The sequence below is a fragment of the Rattus norvegicus genome, chromosome 12, assembly GCF_021556685.1.
Source record: "Rattus norvegicus strain SHRSP/BbbUtx chromosome 12, alternate assembly SHRSP_T2T, whole genome shotgun sequence".
In the NCBI taxonomy this organism is placed as follows: domain Eukaryota; kingdom Metazoa; phylum Chordata; class Mammalia; order Rodentia; family Muridae; genus Rattus; species Rattus norvegicus.
The window spans coordinates 29,191,176-29,216,308 of NC_141545.1; the positions used below are offsets into that span (position 1 = coordinate 29,191,176).

A 25,133-nucleotide genomic window follows, 5' to 3' on the forward strand; every position below is an offset into this window, starting at 1 on the left:
GGTGTCAGTGCCAAGAGATTTGGGGATGAGGTTAGATGGGAGTTCTAGGGAATACTGTCCCCGTTCCTGCTGGCCCTTCAGGTTCCCACTCACCCACGGGACTGACCATCCACTCTCTAGGGTGAAGGTACCGGGCATGATGTCATTCTAGCACTCAGGCTGAAGCAGGAGGATTGTGAGATCAGGGTTAGCCTGGACTAAATATAGGAAACACTGCCTCAAAAGCAAACAGACATTGTCTGGAAATGTAGCTTGATTGGTAGGGTATTGACCCAGCGTGCACAAAGCTCTGGGTTCCGTTCCCAGCACTATATAAACCAGGCGTGATGCATATCCGTCATCCTGACTGTTGGGAAATAGGAAAAGGGTTCAAAGTTAAACGTTATCCTTGAGGCTGGTGGCTGGGACATATGAGCCCCTGTCTCAAAGCAAATATATCAACCAGTCAATAATACAAAGCACCGGGGATCCTGGGACTCCGTGGGGGATACTGGGACTCCGTGGGAGGGGGGATAATCGGACTCTGTGGGGGACACCCAGGGTGGTTTGAGAGATCCATGTGCGAGTTGGCGCATGCCTTGGGAAGCTAGGCTGTGGCTCCCTCCCAAGGCATGACGTCACTTTGGGCATAGAGGACCTGGCACAGGAGACAGCCTGGATGGATGCCATGTGTAGCAGGGAAGGCCTGTATTGGTACCCAGAAGCATGACACAGGATGTAGCAGGGTCCCAGGGGAGACTTCACTGGTGGTGGTGGTGGTGGTGGCCCCCCGGAATGCAAGTAGAGGTGGTTGGAAAGGTGGGCGGGGTGTGGAGTAGGCACAGGAGTGTCAATAGGATGGAGCGCTCCCAGAGGGTGCTCTGGAAAGACCCAGGTCAGTGTTAGCATCTATTCTGGACTTCGGACAGGAAAAAGGGGTTCAGGACTCCAGGTACCTACTGGGTGTGGACTCCACTCTGTTCTACAGAGAAAGGCAACCTTTCTCTGGACTCTCCTTTAATCTTGTGTGTGTGTTCAGGTACCCGTGTGCACAGCGCAGTGCAGAGGTCAGAGGACTGCAGGTGTTCATGAAGCTTCCATATTGTTCGAATCTCTCACTTTTGGAGATAGGACCTTACTGTGTAGTCCTAGCTGGCCTAGAACTCCCAGGATACTGGATGTCTTTCCATCTACCTGTTTACACCAGCATAGCTGGTCCATGAGCTTCCAGGGACTTCTCCTGTCTCATTCACACATGTGACTGTCCAAGCACTGAGAGTGTGTGGCCATGTCCAGCTTCATATGGGTCCTGGGATTTGAACTCAGGTCCTCATGTGTGGGTGGCAAATACTTTACCACTGAGTCATCTCCCCAGCCTCAGGAGTTCTAATTCCATGCCTAAGAGGACCCTAGGAAGATGTGTTGGATAGCTGGGATCTGGGGTTGTCGAGCAGAGAGTGTGGGCCAAATGATGTATATAGCATTCTGCCTGCATGTATGCCTGCAGGCCAGAAGATCCCATTACAGATGGTTGTGAGCCACCATGTAGTTGCTGGGAATTGAACTCAGGACCTGTGGAAGAGCAGTCAGTGCTCTTAACCTCTGAACCATCTCTCCAGCCCCTTAAATATATTTTTATATTATTTATTTCATATACGTATGTGTGTGGGCGCATGTGTCCCAGCAGGTGTGGAGGTCAGGCGATAGTTTGTAAGAATGAGTTTTCTCCCTCCATCCTGCAGGTCCCTGGGATTGAGCTCAGGTTGTCAAGCTTGGCTACAAGTGCCCCTGAATAATCCTTCAGCCATCTTGCTGACTCTCCTCTTTTGTGTTTGAGATCGGTGCCCTGTGTAATCCAGTCTGGCCTAGATCCTGTGGCAATCCTCCTGCCTCACCCTCCTTGGGACTGAGATACAGGCTTGCTCCTCTGTTCCCTGCCCATCACTTCCGTGCTTAGTCTGAGATGTTGTCTGAGGCATTGGGGGGACCAGGCCTCCCTGTTACCCTTGTTACTTTCAGTCAGTCAAGGTCAAGAGGATTCTTTTAAGGCTGGCTCCTCCACTCCCTCCCCTAACCACATCCTAAACTTGTTAATGGAGTCAGGATGGGGAAGCCAAGATGAGCTTTTCTGGGGCTATGTGGCAGGGGGCAGGGCTGCCTCTGAACACTTGATGTTCTGTCCACTATTGATCTGGGAGGCAGGGACCAAGGCCAGTGTATGCCTGCCTGCCTGCCTTCCTGCCAGGCTCTATGGCCGGCCGGTGCCTGACGCTTCTCCATGGGGAACTGGCTCTGCTCATTTCGGGGTAAGAAGCCTGTTACACCCTCCCCAACCCTACTCAGGTTCCCCAGCTCTCTGCGGGCTCTGAGTTGGGGGAACGGAAGGGCCTTATGAATAGCATTCAACTCCGGAAGGATACTGAGCCCTTCTGGATGGAGGATGCCTTTGGGGGAAGCAGGCTACAGAGGCAGCCTTGCTGGCTCGGTGCCACGGGGCGGGGGGGGGGGGTGTTCAAACTACAGAGGACTCTTCCTTTGTAGTGGGACAGACTCGGCCTTCCGTGGGCGCCATAGGGGTGGGAACTGTCCGAAGGCCGACTGAAGGGGGATGTCATTCTAGAGGTCCGTTATTTTTTCCTTCATGACCTTTGAGAGCCCCTGGGGAGAGGAAAGGGCATGGAACAGAAAACTACTCAGGGCTTCAGAGCATGTGTGTGTGTTTCTTGCTGGGAGTGCGGTGGGGGGAAATGGACCTCCCTAAGGACGGACGGTCTGTCGAGGGGGGAGTTGGTATACATATAGTTCCTGGGGCTGACGTTGAGGAGCCCAGCAGGTAGATTGTGCGAACTAAGAAAACTGGCGTTGGAGGAGGGGGAAGATGTCAAGTGAGAGGCTTGTGGTGGCTGCCGTGGGAGGGTTTGTTAGAGTTGGCCCAGGTGGATATGTAGGCCCCCTTAGGTAGCACCAAGAAGAAACTGTAGGGCCCATGGCAGGGTGACCCATGTCACATGGTTCAGTATCTCTCACTGATAGAGACTGCAAATTCAATAATACATCATAGACTCACTTTCTTCCTAACCCCTCTTGTGTGTTCATGGCACATATTAACAGATTAAAGGCTCTGGGGAAGCCCACAGGGTAAGTACCCTTAACTTTGTGTAAGGAGTTTCTTAATTGAACTTGGAAGCTAATATTATACCACTTGGTAGCATCCTGTGTTACTAGAACGTCTAGAGAAGTGACATCTAGAAGGCCCAGGACCCGGCATAGGATGTTTTTCATCCCTCCAAGGCCATCAGGGCAGAGTCAAATTCATCCCAGAGTTTATAGTGTGTTGTCTCTGTAGACTCTGGTAAGGCCCACGGACGCGTGCACATTGGGGTGCATCTGTATGTGCGGGTGTGCCTTGTTGGCCTGGGGTTGTTGCGGGATCCTTCTTCATTTCTTCTTTCACCGTAGTTATTAAGGCAGGGTCTCTCGGTCAAACCCCAAGCTCATCGATAAGGCTGGTACCACACCCATCCTCTTCCAAGGCTCTTCCCTCTCTACCTTTTGAGGGCAGCCTGGCCCACTTTGTATTTATGGCAGTTCTGGGATCCAAAGTCAGGTCTTCGGGCTTGTACAACAATCACACGTGCATAACAACTGAGCCCCACCTCCCCAGCCGCCTTTTCTTTTTCTCTTATCTCAAAATGTGGGGGCAGGGGGGGGATGTCTCTTGTAGCCCAGGCTAGCCTTGAGCTCATTATATAATCAGAGATGACCTTGCATTCCTGCCCCTCCTGCTTTCACTTCCCCAGTGCTGTGGTAGGAGGCGTGTGCCATGATGTCAGGCTCCTGGGGTGTTGGGAATGGGCTTCACGAATGCGCTCTTACTGGCGGAGCCACATTCCCATTCCATCAAAGCCCTTTCAGAGGAGAGGGATCATTCAGTGAGCAAAGCCAACTTAGAATGTGGGAGGTGAGGACCACACTAGATTTTTTTAATAATTAATATGGGTGCCGTAGCAGTGCGCACCTCTGATCCTAGTTCTCTGGAGGCAGAGGCAGGTGGATCTCTGAGTTCAGGGCCAGCCTGGTCTACAGAGTGAGTTCCAGAGTGACAGCCAGGGCTACCCAGAGAAACCTTGTTTTTGAGTCTTCCCCCTCCCCCTCCAAAAATTAATATTACACGTTTTAAAGTATTTTTTTTATCGAATTATGTGTCTGCTCTGTGTGTGGGTGTGTACAGGGACGCAGGTACCCACAGAGTCCAGAAGAGGGCGTTGGAGCCTCTGCAGCTGGAGTTATAGGCAGTTGTGAGCCACACAGTGTGGGAACTGGAACCCAACTTGGCTCCTCTGTGAGAGCAGTTGGTGCCCTTAATTGCCAAGCTGTCCTTCCAGTACCTTAAATCAAGATATGTATCTAGGGGTTGGGGATTTAGCTCAGTGGTAGAGCGCTTGCCTAGCAAGCGCAAGGCCCTGGGTTCGGTCCCCAGCTCTGGAAAAAAGAAAAAAAAAAAAGGTATGTATCTATATATCTGTGTGTGCTCAGGTATGCACTGCGCATGTGCACCATGAAGGGAGGTCAGAGGATAGGTTGGGGTGGGTCAGTTCTCCCCCTCCACCATTTTGGCCCTGAGATCAAATTTTGGTCAGTCTTGGCAGCAAGCACCTTTACCCACTGAGCCACCTCACTGGCCCCGTGCCGGCCTTTTGGCAGAGTAGGCAGGGAAACTCTCTCAGGCTATGAGCAGCTCGGTAACCTCATTCGAGACTGAGCAACCCTTCCCTCCAGTTCCCCCCAGCGCCCTTGCTCCCTTCCTCCACTCTGCTCCAGGCTCAACTAACTGAACTCTTCTGTGTGTGCCGTTCCACCCCTACCCCCGCCCCTTGCTGCCCCTCACTTGTCCTCCCTTGTGGCATCCTTGTGACTGCAGGGTTGGCCAGATAATAGATGCTCATTGAGCTGGGATTCCTCCTGACTGAGTCTTGGCAGGTAAGGAAACTCCCTGTCAGGGCTAGGAAAACGGTTGGTTCAGACCATGAACGGCTTGCTTTGGAAAGCATAGGGACCTGTGTTCAAGCCTCAAAACCTTCGGTTAAACAAACCAGGTTGGGACTGGGATGTGACCCTGTTGACCTAGCATGGAGGAAGCCGTGGTTCCATCCCCATCCCTCCATAAACATGGCATTCCATGCCCCAGATCATAGCACTTCAGAGGGAGAGGCAGCAGAAGATCAGAAGTTCAGGGTTATCCTGGACTCCGTCGCAGATCCAGGGCTAGCCTCGGTCATGCAATACGCTTTAAAAAAAAGAAGAAGAATTGGGTGAGGTGGTTCACAACCACTGCAATCCCAGTGTGAGGGAGTCAGATACTTGGCAAGCCCAGCGAGAGCCTGTGTGAGCCAACAAGGGTAGGACTGGACAGAGGGTTCAGTTCTTGAGAGCATTGACTGCTCTTGCAGAGCTCAAGTCCTAGCAAACCTAGCACAGTTGGCAGCTCATAACTACCTATCAGTAAGCTCCGAAGACTTCACACCCTCCTCTGGCCTCCGCTAGCTTCTGCACACACATGGCATATGGTGCATATGTAAGCATACAGAGAGAGAGACAGACAGAGACAGACAGAGGCAGAGAGAAACAGAGACAGAGATAGAGACAGAGAGAGACAGACAGAGACAGAGAGAGAAAAGAAAAGCTCGCCCATTGCCCAAGACAAGGCAAATCTCGAGTCCTCTTCATGCAGGGGGACAGTGCCATCTGGGTCCCCACACCAAGCCTACACCCGCTATTGAACCAGACTCATGGCTGTCTCCCTCCTCACTTCAGCCTTAGCCCTTTGCATCAAAGCCCCACTTGGAACATTTTTGGAGACAGTCTCACTGTGTGGTCCTGATTAGCCCCGAACTCAGTAGGTAGACCTGGCTGGCCTTGAGTTGGCCCGGTCTGCAGTGTGCTGGGATTAAAGATTAAAGGCAAGCATTAGCACCCTAGGTTTAGTTTGAACTTGAAACCTATTTTTAAAATGTTCTTTTGGGGTTGGGGATTTAGCTCAGTGGTAGAGCGCTTGCCTAGCAAGCGCAAGGCCCTGGGTTCAGTCCCCAGCTCCGAAAAAAGAAAAAAAAAAAATGTTCTTTGAGGCAGGTTCTCATACAGCCCAGGCTGGCTCCAGACTCTGTGCATAGCTTAACCTTGATTCTTTATCCCCCTAGGATTCGGGAGGCAGAGGCAGGTGGATCTCTGAGTTCGAGTTCAGCCTGGTCTATAAAGCCAGTTCCAAGATAGCCAGGGCTATCGGGAGTAACCCAGACTTGAAAAAAAAAATTAAAGTAAAAATCAGAACCTAGTGTGTGTGTGTGTGTGTGTGTGTGTGTGTGTGTGTGTGTGTGTGTATGCACGCATGCATGTCTCATGGGGGAAACTGAGACACTGATTTAGAGAGGGGGATTAGCCAAGCCTGGCCAGTGTTTTACAAATAATTCTGCTGGGGGATAGGATGCTATCTCTGTTAGGGGCATCCTGTGCTCACCCATCCCCAGGCAGCTGAAATTTCCCTGCCTGCCTCCATGAGGAATTAAAAAAAAAAAAGAGTTTGATATCTGTGAGGCAGGGGCAGCTGGGAGGACCAAGGAGGTTGATGGCTAAAAAGAAAAATAAATCAGAGCAGCTTTGTTGACATCACAGACTTGAGACCTGAGTTGTAGCAGCTGTCGAAGCAATTGGAGGGACCTGTGACCCTTGAGAGAGGCGGGGGTCGGGAGAGATTATCTGGGGGTCCTGTGGGCTGGGACAGCTGAGGGTAGGGACAGCTGAGCTGGTAGCTTTCTTCTAAGAATAGCCGCTCTGGATCCCCACAACCCCGGAACCCCTTTTTGTTCTTTATGCAAAAAGACAGGTAGCGTGTGGTCCTCGATGACGGGATCTGTCACCAGTAAGGACTTTGGAGTCATAGCCCATAGCTGCTTAGGCCTGCCAAGCACACTTCACAGAATCATTTTTTTTTTCTTTTCTCTTTTTAACCGGAGCTGGGGACCGAACCCAGGGCCTTGCGCTTGCTAGGCAAGCGCTCTACCACTGAGCTAAATCCCCAACCCCCACAGAATCATTTTATATCCATTTATCTATTGTGGGAGGGGGGTGGCATTCCTTCTGTGGCACATGTCTGGAGGTCACTGGAGATCAGAGGGCAACCTGTGGAAGATGACTCTTCCCAACGTATGTCGCAGGGACTGAATTCAAATCATTAGGGCTCCTTTACCCACGGAGCCACCTCTGTTTAGTTTCTGACGTCCTGAGGGTAGAACCCAAGCCTCATACAAGTTTCTACACTGTCAGGCCCACTCCCACCCCCCACCCCAGTGTGGACTTTGTCCGTGGCAGTGTGTCCTGGAGAAACTCAAACATTGGACACCCCTGGGTGGGTGTCAGAAGAATAAGGAAATAAGTCCTCACTCTCTGGAGGGACTAAGCCTTTCACAGGTCATAAATGCCAAGCATGCCTGCCTCAGTTTCCCCAATAAGGTAACTATCACCGACTCCCTCCAGCTCTGTCTGTCTATCCTCTAGTTCCCAGGCTAGCCCTAACTCCTGCCTCTTAACTTATCCACAGGGTCTCCCCTGCACAAGCAGGCGTCGGGCCCCTCCTCGGCTGGAGCCACCACTACTGTCTCCGAGAAGCCAGGTCCAAAGGCAGCCGAAGTGGGTGATGACTTCTTGGGAGACTTCGTGGTGGGCGAGAGGGTGTGGGTGAATGGCGTGAAGCCCGGCGTGGTGCAGTACCTGGGTGAGACACAGTTTGCGCCAGGCCAGTGGGCCGGCGTGGTCTTGGATGATCCTGTGGGCAAGAACGATGGAGCTGTGGGTGGCGTGCGCTACTTCGAGTGCCCAGCTCTACAGGGCATCTTCACACGGCCCTCCAAGCTGACCCGCCAGCCCGCAGCTGAGGGCTCCGGCAGTGACGCCCACTCAGTGGAATCCCTCACCGCCCAGAACCTGTCCCTGCATTCTGGCACGGCCACGCCCCCACTCACCGGCCGAGTCATCCCCCTGCGGGAGAGTGTTCTCAACAGCTCCGTGAAGACGGGCAATGAGTCTGGCTCCAACCTCTCGGACAGTGGTTCTGTGAAGCGTGGTGACAAGGACCTCCACCTGGGAGACCGTGTGCTGGTAAGTGTGGGTGGCACCTGGCTGGGTATCTCAACTCTCTTTACCCCTCATTCCCCGGTGAATAAGCTGGACCCCAGGGACTGAGCAGGGAAGGGGCTAAAAGGGAACTTGAACAACATCCAGGAACGGCCAGGTTACTCATTAGAATAACTCACATAGAATAAGTAACAGTGGAGAGGACTCAGCTTGTTGCTGTGTGACCCTGGGCATGTGTATTAACCTTTCTGGGTCTCCGTTCCCATCTTTGATAGCTTTTTTTGTGGCCGTGATAATACCTGAGATGAAAAGAACTTACGGGAGGAAAGATAAGAGAGAGTTCGGTTCAAAGTTGGCTGACTCCATTGCTTTGGACCTGTAGTCAGCGGAAACAACAGGGCCGAAGGGCATGGAGGGAGAGAGAAAGTAACCTTGTGGTTTCGAGAAAGAGAGGGAGGGGGAGAGGGAGGGTCTGAGCTCCGGCTGAGTGCAAAGCTTAGGGGTGAGACCTCAGCACACCCACAGAGACTACTTCCTCCGCCAGGCCCCGCCTCCCAACAGCCTATCCAGCTCTGAACCCATTGGTCGGTTAACATGGACGAATCCGGTCCTTCCTTATTTAATCTCCTCTCAGTAGTGCCCCAGATGGGGACTGAACCTTTAACCAGCCTTCTTTGGGGAAAGGGGTGGCTATTTAAGTTCAGCCAGCCTGCCTGCCTTCCTTTCTTCCTTCCTTCCTTCCTTCCTTCCTTCCTTCCTTCCTTCCTTCCTTCCTTTCTCTCTCTCTCTCTCTCTCTTTCTTTCTCTCTTTCAAGATTTATTTACACTGTCACTGTCTTCAGACACATCAGAAGAGGGCATCGAATCCCATTACAGACAGTTTCCAGTAGTTGCTGGGAATTGAACTCAGGTCCTCTGGAAGAGCAGTCAGTGCTTTTAACTGCTGAGCCATCTCTCCAGCCCCCATTCTTTCTTTTCAGGTGGGGTATCACTGTGTAACCCTGGTTAGCCTGGAACTTGCTATGCACAGCAGGATGGTCTCGCTCAGACACCACACCCAGAAATCACAGTTTTTTACAAAACGGCAATATTGGACTGGGGCTGTAGCTTAGTTGTTAGAACACTTGCCTGGTGTACACAGAACCCCAGGGTTCGATCCCCAGCACCCCGTTAGCCAACACGCCTGTCATCTCAGCTTGTGGGAGGTAGAGGCAGGAGGATGGACGCTCTAGGTGAACCTTAGGCTGAGTACTTCTGTCCTCCAGGCCAAAGCCCTAATTTCTCTCCAGCCTCTTCCTACTCTACCCTCCTGAGGCTGCTGGCCAACACTTCATTGTAGAGGCATCCAGAACTTTCCGTAGGGTCAGTCATTTGGGAAACAGGAGAAGGCACTTCAGACAATCAGTGAATATAGGTCCATGAATATTCATAGCACTACAGATATTCCTGTGGAGACAAATGTGTTCATGAATATTCATGTATCTGTGTGCATATTCATGTCTGTCCATGAATATTCATGAGGACAGGAAGGCTCTGGGCGAGAGAAAAATATGAATACTGGATACGAAAATGCCCAGAAGTGTTAGAAAATTAAGTTAGGAGCAGTGAGGCATGGACAGTGGGTCTGAGGCTAGCCTAGGCTACAAAGTAGTATGATTAGCCTTGCTGTGCATCTAAGGACGGCCTCGAACTCCTGATCCTCCTGCCTGTGCCTCCTCAGTGCTGGGATTACAGCATGTATATTTAGTGCGGCAGTGCTGGGATAGGAGTTTAGGGCCTCCTGCATGCTAACTGGGCACTCTACCAACTGAGCCCAAGTCCCTGTCTGTATTTTATCATGAAGACTTGAAGGGTCTTCAAAGGCTGCCTATGCAAAAACCCCAAAATCAATAACAACAAAAAAGATGGCTGTATCGAGGAATGGGAACAATGGTTCTGACTTGAAGAACGCACGTTGTAGACATATGGACCCTGTACATACAATCACACAGTGCCCCACCTGTAAGTACAGCTCTTGTCAGTTTTAAGAAAAATGAGGATCACTGAAGTGTGAACGTTCTTATGAGTCAGTTAAAAATACCCTTAAAGTTTAAAACAGAAGTTACAGCAGACAGACTACTATTTAGAAAGATGGGCCTGATTACGGAATCATTCCACTGAAAGAGGAAATTTCGGTGGGTTTTTTTGGGGGGGGGAGCGAGGAGAGAAACTTCTGGGCGTTGGAAGGTATACTGTAGCAGTTCTTAACCTGTGGGTCAGGTCAGAGCATCAGAAAATATAGATACTTACATTACAATTTATAACAGTAGCAAAATTACAGTTACAAAGTAGCAGGGAAAATAATTTTGTGGTTGGGAGTCACCACAACATGAAGAACTATATTAAAAATATTAGGAAAGTTGAGTAGTGTACTAGTTAACTTTCGTTTTATTTTGTTTTCCTACTAGTCAGGTTTAACTGCCACAATCTAGAGTCAGCTGGGAAGAGAGTCTCAAATGAGGAATTATCCAGGTCACACTAGTATGTAGACATGTCTGGGAAGCAGGTTGTCTTGGTTATTAGTTGGTATAGGAAGACCCAGCCCACTGTGGGCGGCACCATTCCCTAGGCAGGGGAATCCTGAACTGCATAAGAACAGAGAAAGTTAACTGAGTATAAGAAGCAAGCAAAAGACAGGTGCATTTGTTCACTCTCTGCTCTTGACTGTGAATGGGATGTTTTAATTCCCTGCCTTGACTTCCCCACAGTGTTAGACTATCACCTGGAATTGTGAGCTAAGTAAACCCTCTCCTCCTCTCGATTGCTTTCTGTTGCAGTGTTTTATCACAACAATAGAAAGAAAATTAGACCAGACAGACCTGATTTTGCAAGTACTAGGGCCTCCAATTTATGTGTATGTATAGCCTGAAGTTTTCCTGGTGGTTGTGAGCTCCCATGAGAGTTCTTGGAACTGAGCACCAATCTTGTGAGCAAGCTCTCCAATCTCTAAGAATCCATTTTATGGTTGAATGTAGAGGCGCACACCTGTAACCCCAGCACATGGGAGGCAGAGGCAAGTGGTTCTCTCTGAGTTTGAGGCCAGCCTGGTCTACAGAATGAGTTCCAAGCTATCCAGGGCTGCATAGTGAGACCCTGTCCTAAAACAAAACAACAAAAAACCCTTTTATTTATCCTTCAACAATTTCATGCGTGTATGCAATGTGTCTTGATCATATCGACCCCAGCACCCACCCCTCCTGACCACCTCCTGCTCCTCTGACCCCTCCCCAACAGGTCCTTCTCCCACCCCCATGTCCTCTTTATAATTACAGTATGCTGACTCCAGTTAGTGCAGCTAGCGTGCTCATGGAAATGGAGACCTGGGTAACCTACCAGTAGCCACATCCTGGAGGGAAACTGAGTCTTCCTTCTCCAGCAGCCTAGTTCCTCAGTTGGGCTCAGGAGTCTCTCTTCTATTTTATTTATTCATTATCATGATGTGTGTGTCTGTGTATTTATATGTGTACATTTGTTTGTATTGTGCTTATGTATGTATGTGTATGTGTGTTTGTATGTTGGTGTGTGTGTGTGTGTGTGTGTGTGTGTGTGTGGGGTGAGGGGATACCAGTGTCATATCATGGGTCTGCAGTCAGAATGCTATTTTGGAAATCAGTTTTCTCTGTCTACTGAACTCAAGTTGTCAGGGTTGCAAGGTGTTAACCTGCTAAGCCATCTCACCAGCCCTACTTTTAATGTGGTGTTGGAATGAAGCCTAGGACTTCATGTATACTACACAAACTCTTTACCACTGAGCCACGCACCCAGTCTTCAATGGGGGATTCTAGGCAGGTGCTCTACCACTGAGCCACGCCCCCAGCCCCTCCCTGGGGGATTCTAGGCAGGGGCTCTACCACTGAGCCACGCCCCCAGCCCCTCCCTGGGGGATTCTAGGCAGGGGCTCTACCACTGAGCCACGCCCCTAGCCCCTCCCTGGGGGATTCTAGGCAGGGCCTCTACCACTGAGCCACGCCCCCAGCCCTGAAAACTGCTTTTGTGTTTTTACTGAGAGCTTTACCAAGGCTCTAGCATCTTGCAGATGCTACATTCATACAGTACTTAATTATCACGAAGATTCTTTTGGTAAATGAAGGTGCTAAGATTTGGAGAGGTTCTGTAATTTGGTCAAACTTATGCAACGTACTTACAGCATGGTTTGAGTTCAGGTCTGTGTCTCTGTCCAAGCCTGTGTCCTTCCCTGTAGCAGCCATGTGACCTATTAGAACCCATGTCCCTCCCAGCTGTCCGTGGGCATTCTCCTCTTTCTCATGTGCCCTCTGCCAGGCTCCACCTGTGTCCCCTGCATCCTCTGGACCTGCCTCTCTCCATGTGCCAACAGGTTGGTGGGACGAAGACCGGTGTGGTACGATATGTTGGGGAGACGGACTTTGCCAAAGGCGAGTGGTGTGGTGTGGAGCTGGACGAGCCCCTTGGGAAGAACGATGGGGCAGTGGCAGGCACCAGGTACGAGGGGCTCTCCTAAGGATCTTCAGAAGGGGTGGAGATAGGGTGGCAGAGAAATCCTGGGCATGCTGTGCCAGATCATCCTACTGACAAGAGAACTAAGGCCAAGGCTCATTGTTACAGGCAAGCACTGAGAATCCAAGCCTCAGTCTCTACTGACCTTGTGTTTCCCAAGTGATGCAGAAGGGCTGCAGGTGTCCTGCACTCTCATGCTCTGTCCCTCCTCTTTTCCTGAGAGCCTTGTGTAGTTCAAGGTGGCTTCTAAATGGCTATGTAGCGGAAGCTGGCCTTGAACTCCTTATCCTGTTACTACCATGCCCCTCTCCTTCCTTCAGGGTTTTTCTTCTCTGTGCAAGGCACACAGAGAGAGCCAGTTTGGGGGATAGGCCAGCAACAACTGAGGGTAAAGCCAGGATAGTTTGTGGATTTTTAGAGTAATGCAGCCTGGGAGGTCCCACCTTAATTTTGCTGCTGTATTTGGTATGTGATGCACATAAGTTTTGTAACAATATTTCTAGAGCTGTTCAAAGCTGTACATTTTTTGTCAGTTCCATCCTGCTAATCTCCTGCCTCCACCTCTCAAGTGCTGGTATAGGTGTGTCCCATCATTCCTTGCTCTTCCATCTCGGGAACTTTCCCCTTGACTGGCAGGGCCGGGAGACACTTGTATCTTTCGGGCTAATAAGCAGGGGAGACTCTTAAGTAATGATGGCATTACTGAGGCTCTAATTTGCTCCCCAGGTACTTCCAGTGCCCACCCAAGTTCGGTCTCTTTGCACCAATCCACAAGGTCATCCGAATTGGCTTCCCATCTACCAGTCCAGCCAAGGCCAAGAAGACCAAGCGCATGGCTATGGGTGTCTCAGCCTTGACCCACAGCCCCAGCAGTTCTTCCATCAGCTCTGTCAGCTCTGTGGCCTCCTCTGTTGGTGGCCGGCCGAGCCGTAGTGGCCTGGTAAGGATAGAACTGGGGAGTTGGAGAACTCTAATGTAGGGGTGAAGGTAGGATCAAGCGTCCTATTTGGTGCCCAGCTTGTTCTGATTCTAGGCATCCTTCCGCTAGGGATGGTCGAGTGTGATCTCTTTATAGGAAAAATTGGTCCATTTATATTTATTGTTATATAACTGACTGCTTTCTTGGTTACATTCTCTGGGTAAAACAGTATGGGATAGATACAGAAAGACTATTCCAAAGGATCCATATGGATCCTAGGTAAGGAGAGAAGAGGAGGCCGTTTGGGTTTGGCAGAGGGACTTCAGTAGAGCTTGGTCTGTGGTTCCTGTTGAAGGCTGTGGTTCCTGTTGAGGGGGAATCAGCAATGAATTTAGGTCATCCTGGGCACTGACAGGGAAGGAACAAGACTGTGTTAGTGAGGCCAGAGGGAACAAGCTGAGCTTCAATATAATACAATGTCTTGAGTCCTGCCCATGCCCACTTTCTACAGCTCACAGAGACCTCTTCACGCTATGCCCGGAAGATCTCAGGCACCACAGCCCTGCAGGAGGCACTGAAGGAGAAACAGCAGCACATCGAACAGCTGCTGGCTGAGCGTGACTTGGAGAGGGCAGAAGTAGCCAAGGCTACCAGTCATATCTGTGAGGTGGAGAAGGAAATTGCCCTGCTGAAGGCACAGCATGAGCAGGTGGGTGGCTGGCAGACTCCGGGCTGCATGGAATACCTCTTCCCACAGGGCTACACACACTCATGAAAGCTGGAACCTCGAGCGTACTGCACGACCTAGAACCAGCTCAGCAGCTTAGAAAGTGTCTCTGTTAGTGAGCTCAGTTGATTCAAGCCTTTTTTTTTTTTTCCCCCTTTTTTCGGAGCTGGAGACTGAACTCCTCAGGGCCTTGCGCTTGCTAGGCAAGCGCTCTACCACTGAGCTAAATCCCCAATCCTGATTCAAGCCTCTTAACAGGTAGCATGTCCTGCTTGGGAGCTCTCCCCTGCTTATATAAGCTTAGGAGGAAGGGCCAGAGTAAGTCTTGTCAATTTCTTGGACTTCCTGAAACTATTGAGTTTTATTTCCTGAAGTTTAACAAGCTTCTCTACAAGATGGACTATGTACTTCCTTGTAGAACATCCTGCATATTAACAGACTTCTTTCCAAGATAGGATTCCTTTGAGAGACCCTATCTTTTAGGGTTTTACTGCTGTGAACAGACACCATGACCAAGGCAACTCTTTTTTTTTTTTCAACATATACACTCTTTTTTTTTTTTTTAAATTAAAAAAAAGCAGAGGGTTTGGGGATTTAGCTCAGTGGTAAAGTGCTTGCCTAGCAAGCGCAAGGCCCTGGGTTCAGTCCCCAGCTCCGAAAAAAAGAAAAGAAAAAAAAAAAAAAAAAGCAGATATATTCTCTCCAAGGCAACTCTTACAAGGACAACATTTAATTGGGGCTGGCTTACAGGTTCAGAGGTTCAGTCCATTATCTAGGGCTGGGGGTGTGACTCAGTGGTAGAGCCCCTGCCTAGAATCACCCAGTGAGGGGCTGGGGTGGTGGCTCAGTGGTAGAGCACCTGCCTAGAATCCCCCAGTGAGGGGCTGGGGGTGTGGCTCAGTGGTAGAGCCCCTGCCTAGAATTCCCCAGTGAGGGGCTGGGGTCATGGCTCAGTGGTAGAGCCCCTGTCTAGAATCCCCCAGTGAGGGGCTGGGGGCGTGGCTCGGTGGTAGAGCCCCTGCCTAGAATCCCCCAATGAGGGGCTGGGGGCGTGGCTCAGTGGGAGAGCACCTGCTAGAATCCCCCAATGAGGGGCTGGGGGCGTGGCTCAGTGGGAGAGCCCCTGCCTAGAATCCTCCAGTGAGGGCTGGGGTGTGGCTTAGCATTGAGCACCTGCCTAACATATACAAAGCCCTGGGTTTGATCTCCAGCATTAAAACAAAACAAAGCTATCATATAACCAGCTTCTACCTAAGCTCAGAGGAGCCTAGGATCCCCTTCCCTGGTGGAGTCTCTGCATCCTTCCCTCCTGAGTCCCCTCTTTGTGTCTGGATAACTAGCCCTGCCTGGTTGCGGCCATCAGGGAAAAGGGAGCTAGGACTCCTTTCCTTCCTCTGCCTCCGTCTTGTCCCCAAGAGAGCCTGGAATTGACTTGGCCCTCTCCTGGCCTTGCTCTGGGTCAGTATGTTGCAGAAGCTGAGGAGAAGCTGCAGCGGGCACGGTTGCTGGTGGAAAACGTGAGGAAGGAGAAGGTGGATCTGTCCAATCAGCTGGAGGAGGAGAGGAGGTACGTGGTGAGCGTCTGCTGGGCCAGAGTGCGTCTTCTCGGAGCCCAATGAAGGAGCGCGGGGAAACCGGGCATGGGAGCAGAGACAGACCTGTCTCTAATCCTAGCACTTGGAACCGAAGCAGGGGGATCAGCAGTTCCAGCCTAGCCTGGGCTACATACCGAGTTCAATTTCAGCCTGGGCAACCTAGCACAACAGCCTTCAAATAAAAAAATACAAAAACAAAAATGGGGCTGGGGGCATGGCTCAGTGGTAGAGCCCCTGCCTAGAATCCCCCAGTGAGGGGCTGGGGGCGTGGCTCAGTGGTAGAGCCCCTGCCTAGAATCCCCCAGTGAGGGGCTGGGGGCGTGGCTCAGTGGTAGAGCCCCTGCCTAGAATCCCCCAGTGAGGGGCTGGGGGCGTGGCTCAGTGGTAGAGCCCCTGCCTAGAATCCCCCAGTGAGGGGCTGGGGGTGTAGCTCAGTGGTAGAGCGCTTGCCTAGCAAGCACAAGGCCCTGGGTTTGGTCCCCAGCTCCGAAAAAAAAAAAGATACAAAAAGAAAAATGGGGCTGGGGATATAGCTCACTTGGTAGAGTGTTTGTCTAGGACACATGAAGCCCTGGGTTTGAGTCCCAGCACTGCATGAACAGAGGGGTGTAAGCACTGCATGAACAGAGGGGTGTTATTTCAACATTCAGATGGTAGAAACAGGAGGATTGGGTGTTCAGAGTCATGATCTGCTACACAGTGAATTTGAGAGCAGCCTGGGCTACAGGAGACCCTGTCAGGGGGAGGGGGAGGGGAGAGGACGAGGGAGAGGGAGAGAGAGAGGGATGGGGAGTAGTGCTACAGCAAGGGCTTGGGCCAGGTATAATGACTCAGGTTTATAAGCCCAGCACTAAGGAGACTGAGGCAGGAGATAGCCTGGTCTACATAGCAGGTTTTGTGCCAGGCAGATCCACATAGCAAGTTGTTATCTAAACCCTATCCCTCTAAAGAAAGGACTGGGCTATAGCTTAGTGCTATGGTGTCTACTGAACTTGCACGGGGCTGATATTAATCCCTGGGCAGGAATTGTGGCCTTGGAGTTTTTTGTTTTGTTTTAAAGTTAATATTAGAGAGAGAGAGAGAGAGAGAGAGAGAGAGAGAGAGAGAGAGAGAGTGTGTGTGTGTGTGTGTGTATGTGTATGTGTGTGTGTAGAGTCCCTGAGGGCTCCTGGAGAGCCGCTGGTCTTCAGTCAGTGCCGGAACCCTGAGGAAGTAGGTTCTGATTCCGATGAGGGAATGCCTCAGCAGTGGGATAGATGAACTTGCCAGCAAGAGTGAGGCAAGCAGCGGGCAAAACCCAAAAGCTCCTTCTTCCGTGTCCTTTGATCCGGGCTGCCACCGAGAGATGGGACCCAGAAATATAGGCCGGGTCCTCCCACATCAGTGATCTGGACAGAGGCCTGGGTCACGTTGACCACTGAGTTTAGCCATCACACCTGGCGAGGACTTCACTGAATGAATTTTCTCTCTGTCTCCATTTTTATTTTTGTTTTATTACGCATGAGACAGGGTCTTCTTAGTCACTTCCGACTGGCCTCCAGTTCACTACCCTTCTGCCTCAGCCTCCTGAATGCTGGGATAACAGTGGTGTATCACTGCACCTGGCATGTCTATCAATTAACCCCCCCCCTTTTTTTAATATATCTAATTGTCCGGGGGAGGCATACGCATGAGCATCAAAAAACAATTTGGGAGCATGGGTTCCTTTGACTGTGCCAATCCTGGGAATCAGCACCAACTACTTCGCTAAGCCATCTTGCTGGCCCATACATCGGTGTTTGAGACTGCCCCAGGGATGAATTAGGAGTTCTCCCTCTCCTGATTTCCTAGAAAAGCCCTTAACCAAGGTCAGGGACAGCAGCCCACTGATGCAGACTCGGACAGCCCTGGAAAGATACAGGCATGACCGCCCCTCAGCTTTTACTAGAGACTCAGGCCCAGGCTCCTGGAGCTGGTCTTTCCCAAAAGATGAGGATTTCTGTATGTCCCTTCCTTCCCCCATTCTGGCAGCAGCCCCCAATCTTGACACCCTGATTTGCATCTGTTTTGGGCATTCAGCCGAGTCCCCGCAGTTACTGTCTCACTGCGGGAAATGAGGGTTTATTTATATCCACGTGAGATGGTAGTCCTGGCCCACACATCTGGTTCCCATGGTGATGCATCTCATGCCAGAAAACAAAAACAAGTCTTTTAAGGCATCATGAGGTGGGAGACGGCTCGTTGGCGAAGTGCCCGCCGCGCCAGGGCCTGGCTTCAGCCCCCTAGCAACATGACAGGCCTGGTCACACGGGTCTGTAACGCCACCACAGGCTGTGCAAGCCCTGCAGATCCCCTCAGCTCCCTGGCCAGACAGTCTATCCAGTTAGGACCGCCAGGTTCAGTGAGAGATCCTGCCTCGAAAGGTGAACCCCGTGCATGGTGGTACACACCTTTCACCCCAGCACTGGCCAGGCAGAGGCGGGTGAATCTCTGTTCATTCAAGGCCAGCCTGGTCTACTTAAGAGTTCCAGGCTAGGCAGGGGTATATAGTAAGATCTTGTACGCCACGCCCAAAATGAACTAAACCAACACTAACAAGAGCCCACCACAACAAAAAGAAGGGACAAGTAAAATAGACAAAGAAGTCGCCCTGATGTAGTTCTGGCAGGATGGCTCAGTGGGTAAGAATGCTTTTGCCACAGCACGAGGACCTATGTTCAAATCCCCGCCACCCATGTAGAGCTGGGTATGGCTACATGCTGGTGGTAATCCTGGTCTTGGTGGGATGGCACAGAGCCAGGAGGATCACTAGGAGCCCCTGGCCTTCATTCTAACTTCAGGTTCATCAAGACACCCCGTCGCAAGGGAATAACGCAGACAGTGATAGGGCAAGACTCTCAGTGTCCTCTTCTGGCCTCTGTGTGCATATGTATATGCACATGTGTGTACATGTGCATATGTATATGCACACGTGTGCACATGTGCATATACACATACCATCAAATTAGCCTGCCTCAGGCACACTCATGTGCATAGATACACAAATAAACACACAGTCATGGGGTTGGGGATTTAGCTCAGTGGTAAAGCGCTTGCCTAGCAAGCACAAGGCCCTGGGTTCGGTCTCCAGCTCCAAAACAAACAAACAAACAAACAAACAAAAACAAAAAACAAAAAAAGAACATAGACACACCATCAAACTGTGGCCTCCTACACTCACATATTCATATATATATTGTGTACAAGCTCAAACAGGTTTTTTTTTTTTAATTCAAAATAAGGCATCATGGGAGCTGTGTTCACCAAGAACCTAGGTGCAGGTCCTAGCATTGTATAACGTTGCTTTAGCACCCCAGGTACCTTATAGGAATACATATATAAGCTGTCAGTGAATCCCACTTGTAAATGGCAATATGAGGTAGGGTCCTGTCCCTGTCCTCTGCTTGTTTAGCATGTGTATAGGTGAACATGTGTCCCTGAGGGGAGTGTCTGACTCCTACAGCGGGGAGCCTTAGGGACCTTCTACATCTGTGGGCAGCCCTGGAAGAGGAGAGAGTACAGGTGATGAAGAGGAAGCCCCCTGGCCTGATGTAGAAGCCCCCTGTTTGCTGAGACAGGGCCACATGGCAGAGTGTGCCCATTGAAGAGCCATTGTCTTGACTTGGTGTCTTGAGGCAAGGTGTCACCATGTAGCTTAGGCTGGCCTTCACCACCCAGAGGTGTGCACCACTACACCTGGCTCAGACTACTGTCCTATTGTCTTAGTCAGGGCTTCTATTCCTACACAAAACATCAGGACCAAGAAGCAAGCTGGGGAGGAAAGGGTTTATTCAGCTTACACTTCCACATTGCTGTTCATCACAAAAGGAAGTCAGGACAGGAACTCAGACAGGGCAGGAACTTGGAGGCAGGAGCTGATGCAGAGGCCATGGAGGGTGCTGCTTACTGGCTTGCTCCCCATGGCCCACTCAGCCTGCTCTCTGACACCATCCAGACCACCAGGCCAGGGATGGCACCACCCACAAGTGGCTGAGTTCTCCCTCCTTGATCACTACTTGAGAAAATGCCCAATAGCTGGGTCTCACAGAGGCGTTTCCTCAAGGGGGGCTCCTTTCTCTGTGATAACTCCAGCTTGTGTCAAGTTGACACACGAAACCAGCCAGTCCACCTATGTTCTCCATGGACATCCTGAAAGGAACGAGGCTGTGTTCAGCACAGTAGGCTTCCCAAAAGCTCTCCCTGTCTTCAAGTACAGGATTCCAGGTAGTTCCTGGCTTTGTGGGGACAGCCCCGTCTGTGATTTAATCTTGATCCCTGACATCTTCTGATGCCTTCATCATCTGAGCCATAACTGGCCTGGTGCACATCCACTTGCCTTCGTGCATAGGCTTCCCTGTGTGTGGGGAATGTCTTTCTGTGTGTGCTGGGGGTGAAGCCAAGGGACCTCTTGTGTTAGGCAGAGGCTCTGTCACTGAGCCACGCCCCCAGCCCCTCACTGGGGGATTCTAGGCAGGTGCTCTACCACTGAGCCACGCCCCCAGCCCCTCACTGGGGGATTCTAGGCAGGTGCTCTACCACTGAGCCACGCCCCCAGCCCCTCACTGGGGGATTCTAGGCAGGGGCTCTACCACTGAGCCACGCCCCCAGCCCCTCACTGGGGGATTCTAGGCAGGGGCTCTACCACTGAGCCACGCCCCCAGCCCCTCCCCGGGGGATTCTAGGCAGGTGCTCTCCCACTGAGCCACGCCCCCAGCCCCTCACTGGGGGATTCTAGGCAGGGGCTCTACCACTGAGCCACGCCCCCAGCCCCTCCCTGGGGGGAGTCTAGGCAGGTGCTCTACCACTGAGCCACGCCCCCAGTCCCTCACTGGGGGATTCTAGGCAGGTGCTCTCCCACTGAGCCACACCCCCAGCCCCTCACTGGGGGATTCTAGGCAGGGGCTCTACCACTGAGTGATATCCTTGGCCCCCAAAGCCCACGTCTGCCTCTTTTCCCCCCTGCAGGAAGGTGGAGGACCTGCAGTTCCGGGTGGAAGAAGAGTCCATCACCAAAGGAGACTTGGAGGTAACAGTGCAGTTCTCCACTGCTCACTTAGCACTGTGGGCCCAATCCTTGCCATGAGGCCTGGGTGATTGCAATGGAAATATTGGGAAGAATCAAAAGCCCCTGTCTTGGAGGAGTGGAGGAGCGGCAGGCCTTGGGACATCTGGTATTAGAAGTGGGTTTGGTTGTGTTCCAGGGGATCCTATGTTGGCAGTTGAAGATCGAATCAAGACAGATTTTAGGTCTTTGCCTAACAACATAGGAGCCAGGCTCCAGGGAGCACAGACACAGGATTGGCTAGAAGCAGTTAGAATCACAAGATTTGATACACAACTGAACTAGAGCTCACCGGCTTGGGCTGTATCTCAGAGCACTTGCCTAGCATTCGTGAAACCCTGGGTTCCCTCTCTGGTACCATGTAAACCAGGAGTGGTGGCACAAGTCTGTTGCCATAGCACTGGGGAGGTGGGTGGTCCGAGTTCAAGGTCATCCTCAGCTATATATCGAGTTAAAGGCTAGCCTGGGCTACATGAATTAAGGAGAGAGAGACATAGAGAAAGACAGAGAGACAGAGCGAGAGAGACAGAGACAGAGACAGAGAGAGACAGAGAGAGCGACACAGAGAGAGTGCTCAAGGCAGAGACTACCCCCAGTGGTATAACCAACCAACAAGGGTTATAACCAGCAGCGATTGTTGGGTCCGGCCCCAGCCTGTACCCCACCATTTTGCCACCTGTATACACGGTGTGGATATAATGGGTTTGTTCTTAGTTCATAAACACACACGCTGTCTTAGGGACCAGAGGGCACTGAGGGGGCATCTAGCCCTGCCCCTGAGACCTGCAGAGACCTCTGGGGTCAGGAGGCCACCCTTGGCCACCTCTCCTGTTGTGTCTCTTGTTGCTCCTTGGGAAAAGAAGGAGGAAGAACTCTTTGGGATGGCCAGGTGAGACAGGGAGCTAAGCTCTTCCTGTTGTGTTGCTGGTCCTGTCCCTTAAGCAGGCCCCAGCTTCTTCCGCTGTAGGATGAAGACGTCTATTACAGGATCTCAGGCCCAAGGTGTCTATCTCCAGGGGAGCGTATTTCAATACAACAAAGACCCAGTGGTCTGCGTTTGTGACTAATTCCCAAGTTCCCGAGGGACCTTAGAAGGCACAGCCATAGGTCATTTCTGGGTTCAACTTGGGTTGATCTGAGCCTGGTAGCATCCTAGCTTTCTAAGGTAGATGAAGCAAGACAATTACAAACTCAAGGCTGGCCTGGGCTATATACCAAGTCTAAGTCAACCCAAACTTCTTAGCAAGACCCTGTCTGGGAACAAGTGAAAGGGGGCAGGAGATACAGCTCAGTCAGTAGAATTGCCTGGCTTAGCACGCGTGAAGCTCTGGGTTCAAATCATGGTAGCTCATGCTGGTAACCCCACCATAGGGAGGTGGAGGCAGGAGGCTAGAAATTGAAGTCATCCTTGGCTACATGGCAAATTCAAGGCTAGTCTGGTTAGTGGAGTTTTAGGTCAGGCGGACTAATTAGGAAGACATGGTGGGGCTGGCAAAAAAAAAAAAAAAAAAAAAAAAAAAAAAAAAAAAAAAAAAAAAAAAGTGGACATGGTGGTGCACGCCTGTAATCCCAGACCTCAGGAGACAGAAGCAGGAGGATCAGGAGTTCAAGACCAGCCTTGGCTATGCAGTGAGTTTGAGGATAGCCTTGGATACATGGATAAATGAGACTATAAAAAGAAAAGAGGGAAGGAAGGAAGGGGGAAAAGAAGACAAGTATTACCCAGCCTTAAGCTGTTGTGATCTGCGTTTTTGTTACAGCCAGAGGGACAGCACAGGTGGTTGTGTCTGGCTTATCTGAAGGGCAGCAGTCTCCCTGCAGGGGACAGATGGGTGGGCTTGAGGGGAGAGAGGGGCTGCCAGAGCTGAGCCCTCTCCACCTGCTCCCATCAACAGATCTTAGCAACAGTCAGTTGTGGGGAAATTCGCACATGCACACCACCCCTGGCCAGCAGTTCAAGGGGCTGGAATCAGGATGGTGTCAGGTGCTCACAGGCCCTTGGCAACTCCGGGTCAGCCTGTCTGTCTGCCGCCTGTCTGTCTGTGTCTTTTACTACATCTGTTCCTTATTCCAGCCTGCCAGATTGGCTACCACACATTATCCCCCAGAGAGAATCTGATTGGTCCTGGGGCTGCCAATAAGTTGGCAGGCATTGAGGCAGGGGGACAGGACAGGACAGTGTTACACAGCCAGTTTAGCCAGAAAGACTGTCATATTCAGTTTTGATTTTTATTATAATTATACTTATAATTATAATAACTTATTTTTATTATATTATTATTACAAAGACTAAACTGTGACCATATTCAGAGCAATCAGAATGTAAATTATGCTAAAGCAATTTATCTCCCCACATATTTGGTTGGGGTTGGGTTTTTACACTACCTGGGGCTGGTCTGGAACTCAGAATTATTCTCCTGCCTCAGCCGGTAGGTTCTAGGATTACAGGCTTGTAGCCACCTTGCCTCTTTTCCCCAACTATCTTAAAAGACAAAGCAGAAGGCTATAGGGGTGGCTCAGTGGCTAAGAACACTCACGACACTTCCGAGAACAGGGTGTTCGGATCCCAGATGGCTCACCACCTCCCAGATCTCCAGCTACAAGAGTTGTAGCCCCCTCTTCTGACCCCCACAGACACCTGCACATGCACCCATGGAAACACGTGTGTACACACACACACACACACACACACACACACACACACACACACACACACAAATAAAAACAAATTTTCTGGGGTTGGGGATTTAGCTCAGTGGTAGAGCGCTTGCCTAGGAAGCGCAAGGCCCTGGGTTCGGTCCCCAGCTCCGGAAAAAAAAAAAAAAAAAAGAACCAAAAAAAAAAAAAAAACCAAATTTTCTAAAAAGTCAAAACTGGGACCAGAGAGATTGCTCCGTGGTTAAGAGCATTTGCTGTTCTCAGAGAGAACCTAAGTTTTGCTCCCAGCCCCCGTGTGGTGTGGTACTTCACGACTATCTGTAACTCCATTTTCAGGGGATCTGATTTTTTTCTGGCCTCCACATACATGGTATTATACACACATGCAGGAAATACATTTACACACATAAAATAAATACATCTAAAAACATAAAAGTTAAAACCAAGTGCTGGGGGATACGGCTCGACAGTAGGTAACTTATCTAGAAACTCAAACTGGGGGACCCGGGGAGAGCAGAACACCTGGCCAGAACTCCTCAGTTAGGGGGTCAGGTTGAAACTCATCAGTGAGAGCCTGAGTTTGGACTCCTAGCACTCTCATTACAAAAGGGTGCAGCAGCCAGGCATGGTGGCACACACCTTTAATCCCTGCACTCTTGAGGCAAAGGCAGATGGATATCTGAGTTTGAGGCCAGCCTGGTCTACAGAGTGAGTTCTGGGATAGCTGGCATACAGAAATCTTGTCTCAAAAAACCAAAACAGGGGTTGGGGATTTAGCTCAGTAGTAGAGCGCTTGCCTAGGAAGCGCAAGGCCCTGGGTTCGGTCCCCAGCTCCGAAAAAAAGAACCAAAAAAACCCAAACCAAAACAAAACAAAAATGGGTGTGGCACCTGTCTAACCCTGTGGTGAGATTGGCCAGCTGACATAGCTCAGGGAGACCCTGTCTCAGAAGGCACAGTGGAGTGTGGTTAAGATCTGATGTATACTAGAGTGGTGTACGCCCTTAATCCCAGCACTCCGGAGGCAAAGCAGGAGGGTGTCTCTCGCTCTTTCTGAGTTGGAGGACAGCCTGGTCTGCAACCTGGTAAATTCCAGGACAGCCAGAGCTACACAGAGAAACCCTGTCTTGAACCCCACTCCCCCAGACCCCACACACAGTTTTCCAACATCTACCTCTGGTCTCCACATGCATATGAATACACAAAGTCAGAATTGAAAGCCTAAACTCTGTTCCAAACAGAACACTTGGTCCCTTTGGGCTGGGTCACCCCATCTTCTACTGTCTCCAAGACTAAACTCATCATTGCTCATAAAGCCTCCCTCCTGTGCTTCCTCTGCAGACGGGCAGCCTAGGCTCCGATCTTTCAGTCTCCATGGCTGCCACTTCTTGCTGGCATCTGAGTGTTATCCCTGCCATCTAAGCCCCGCCCACCCCTTCCGCACTTGCTGTAGGGTTGTGTGTGTGCTGGGGCCAGGGTGGTGAGCGCTTTAACCTGTGTTTCTCTAAGAGTGAGTGGCACTCTCCCCTCTCTC

General features: G+C 50.9%; 1 protein-coding gene across 2 annotated transcripts in view; it reads left to right on the forward strand.

Annotated features, from left to right (window-relative positions):
• The window catches only part of Clip2 (CAP-GLY domain containing linker protein 2), a 63,836-nt gene that overhangs the window by 21,846 nt on the left and 16,857 nt on the right, over positions 1 to 25,133 (forward strand). For both annotated transcript variants that reach the window (XM_087578153.1, NM_021997.2), the window contains 6 exon segments: positions 7,574 to 8,130; positions 12,482 to 12,606; positions 13,348 to 13,561; positions 14,052 to 14,249; positions 15,731 to 15,834; positions 20,846 to 20,906. In XM_087578153.1, the coding sequence (XP_087434279.1) occupies positions 7,574 to 8,130; positions 12,482 to 12,606; positions 13,348 to 13,561; positions 14,052 to 14,249; positions 15,731 to 15,834; positions 20,846 to 20,906 (1,259 nt within the window).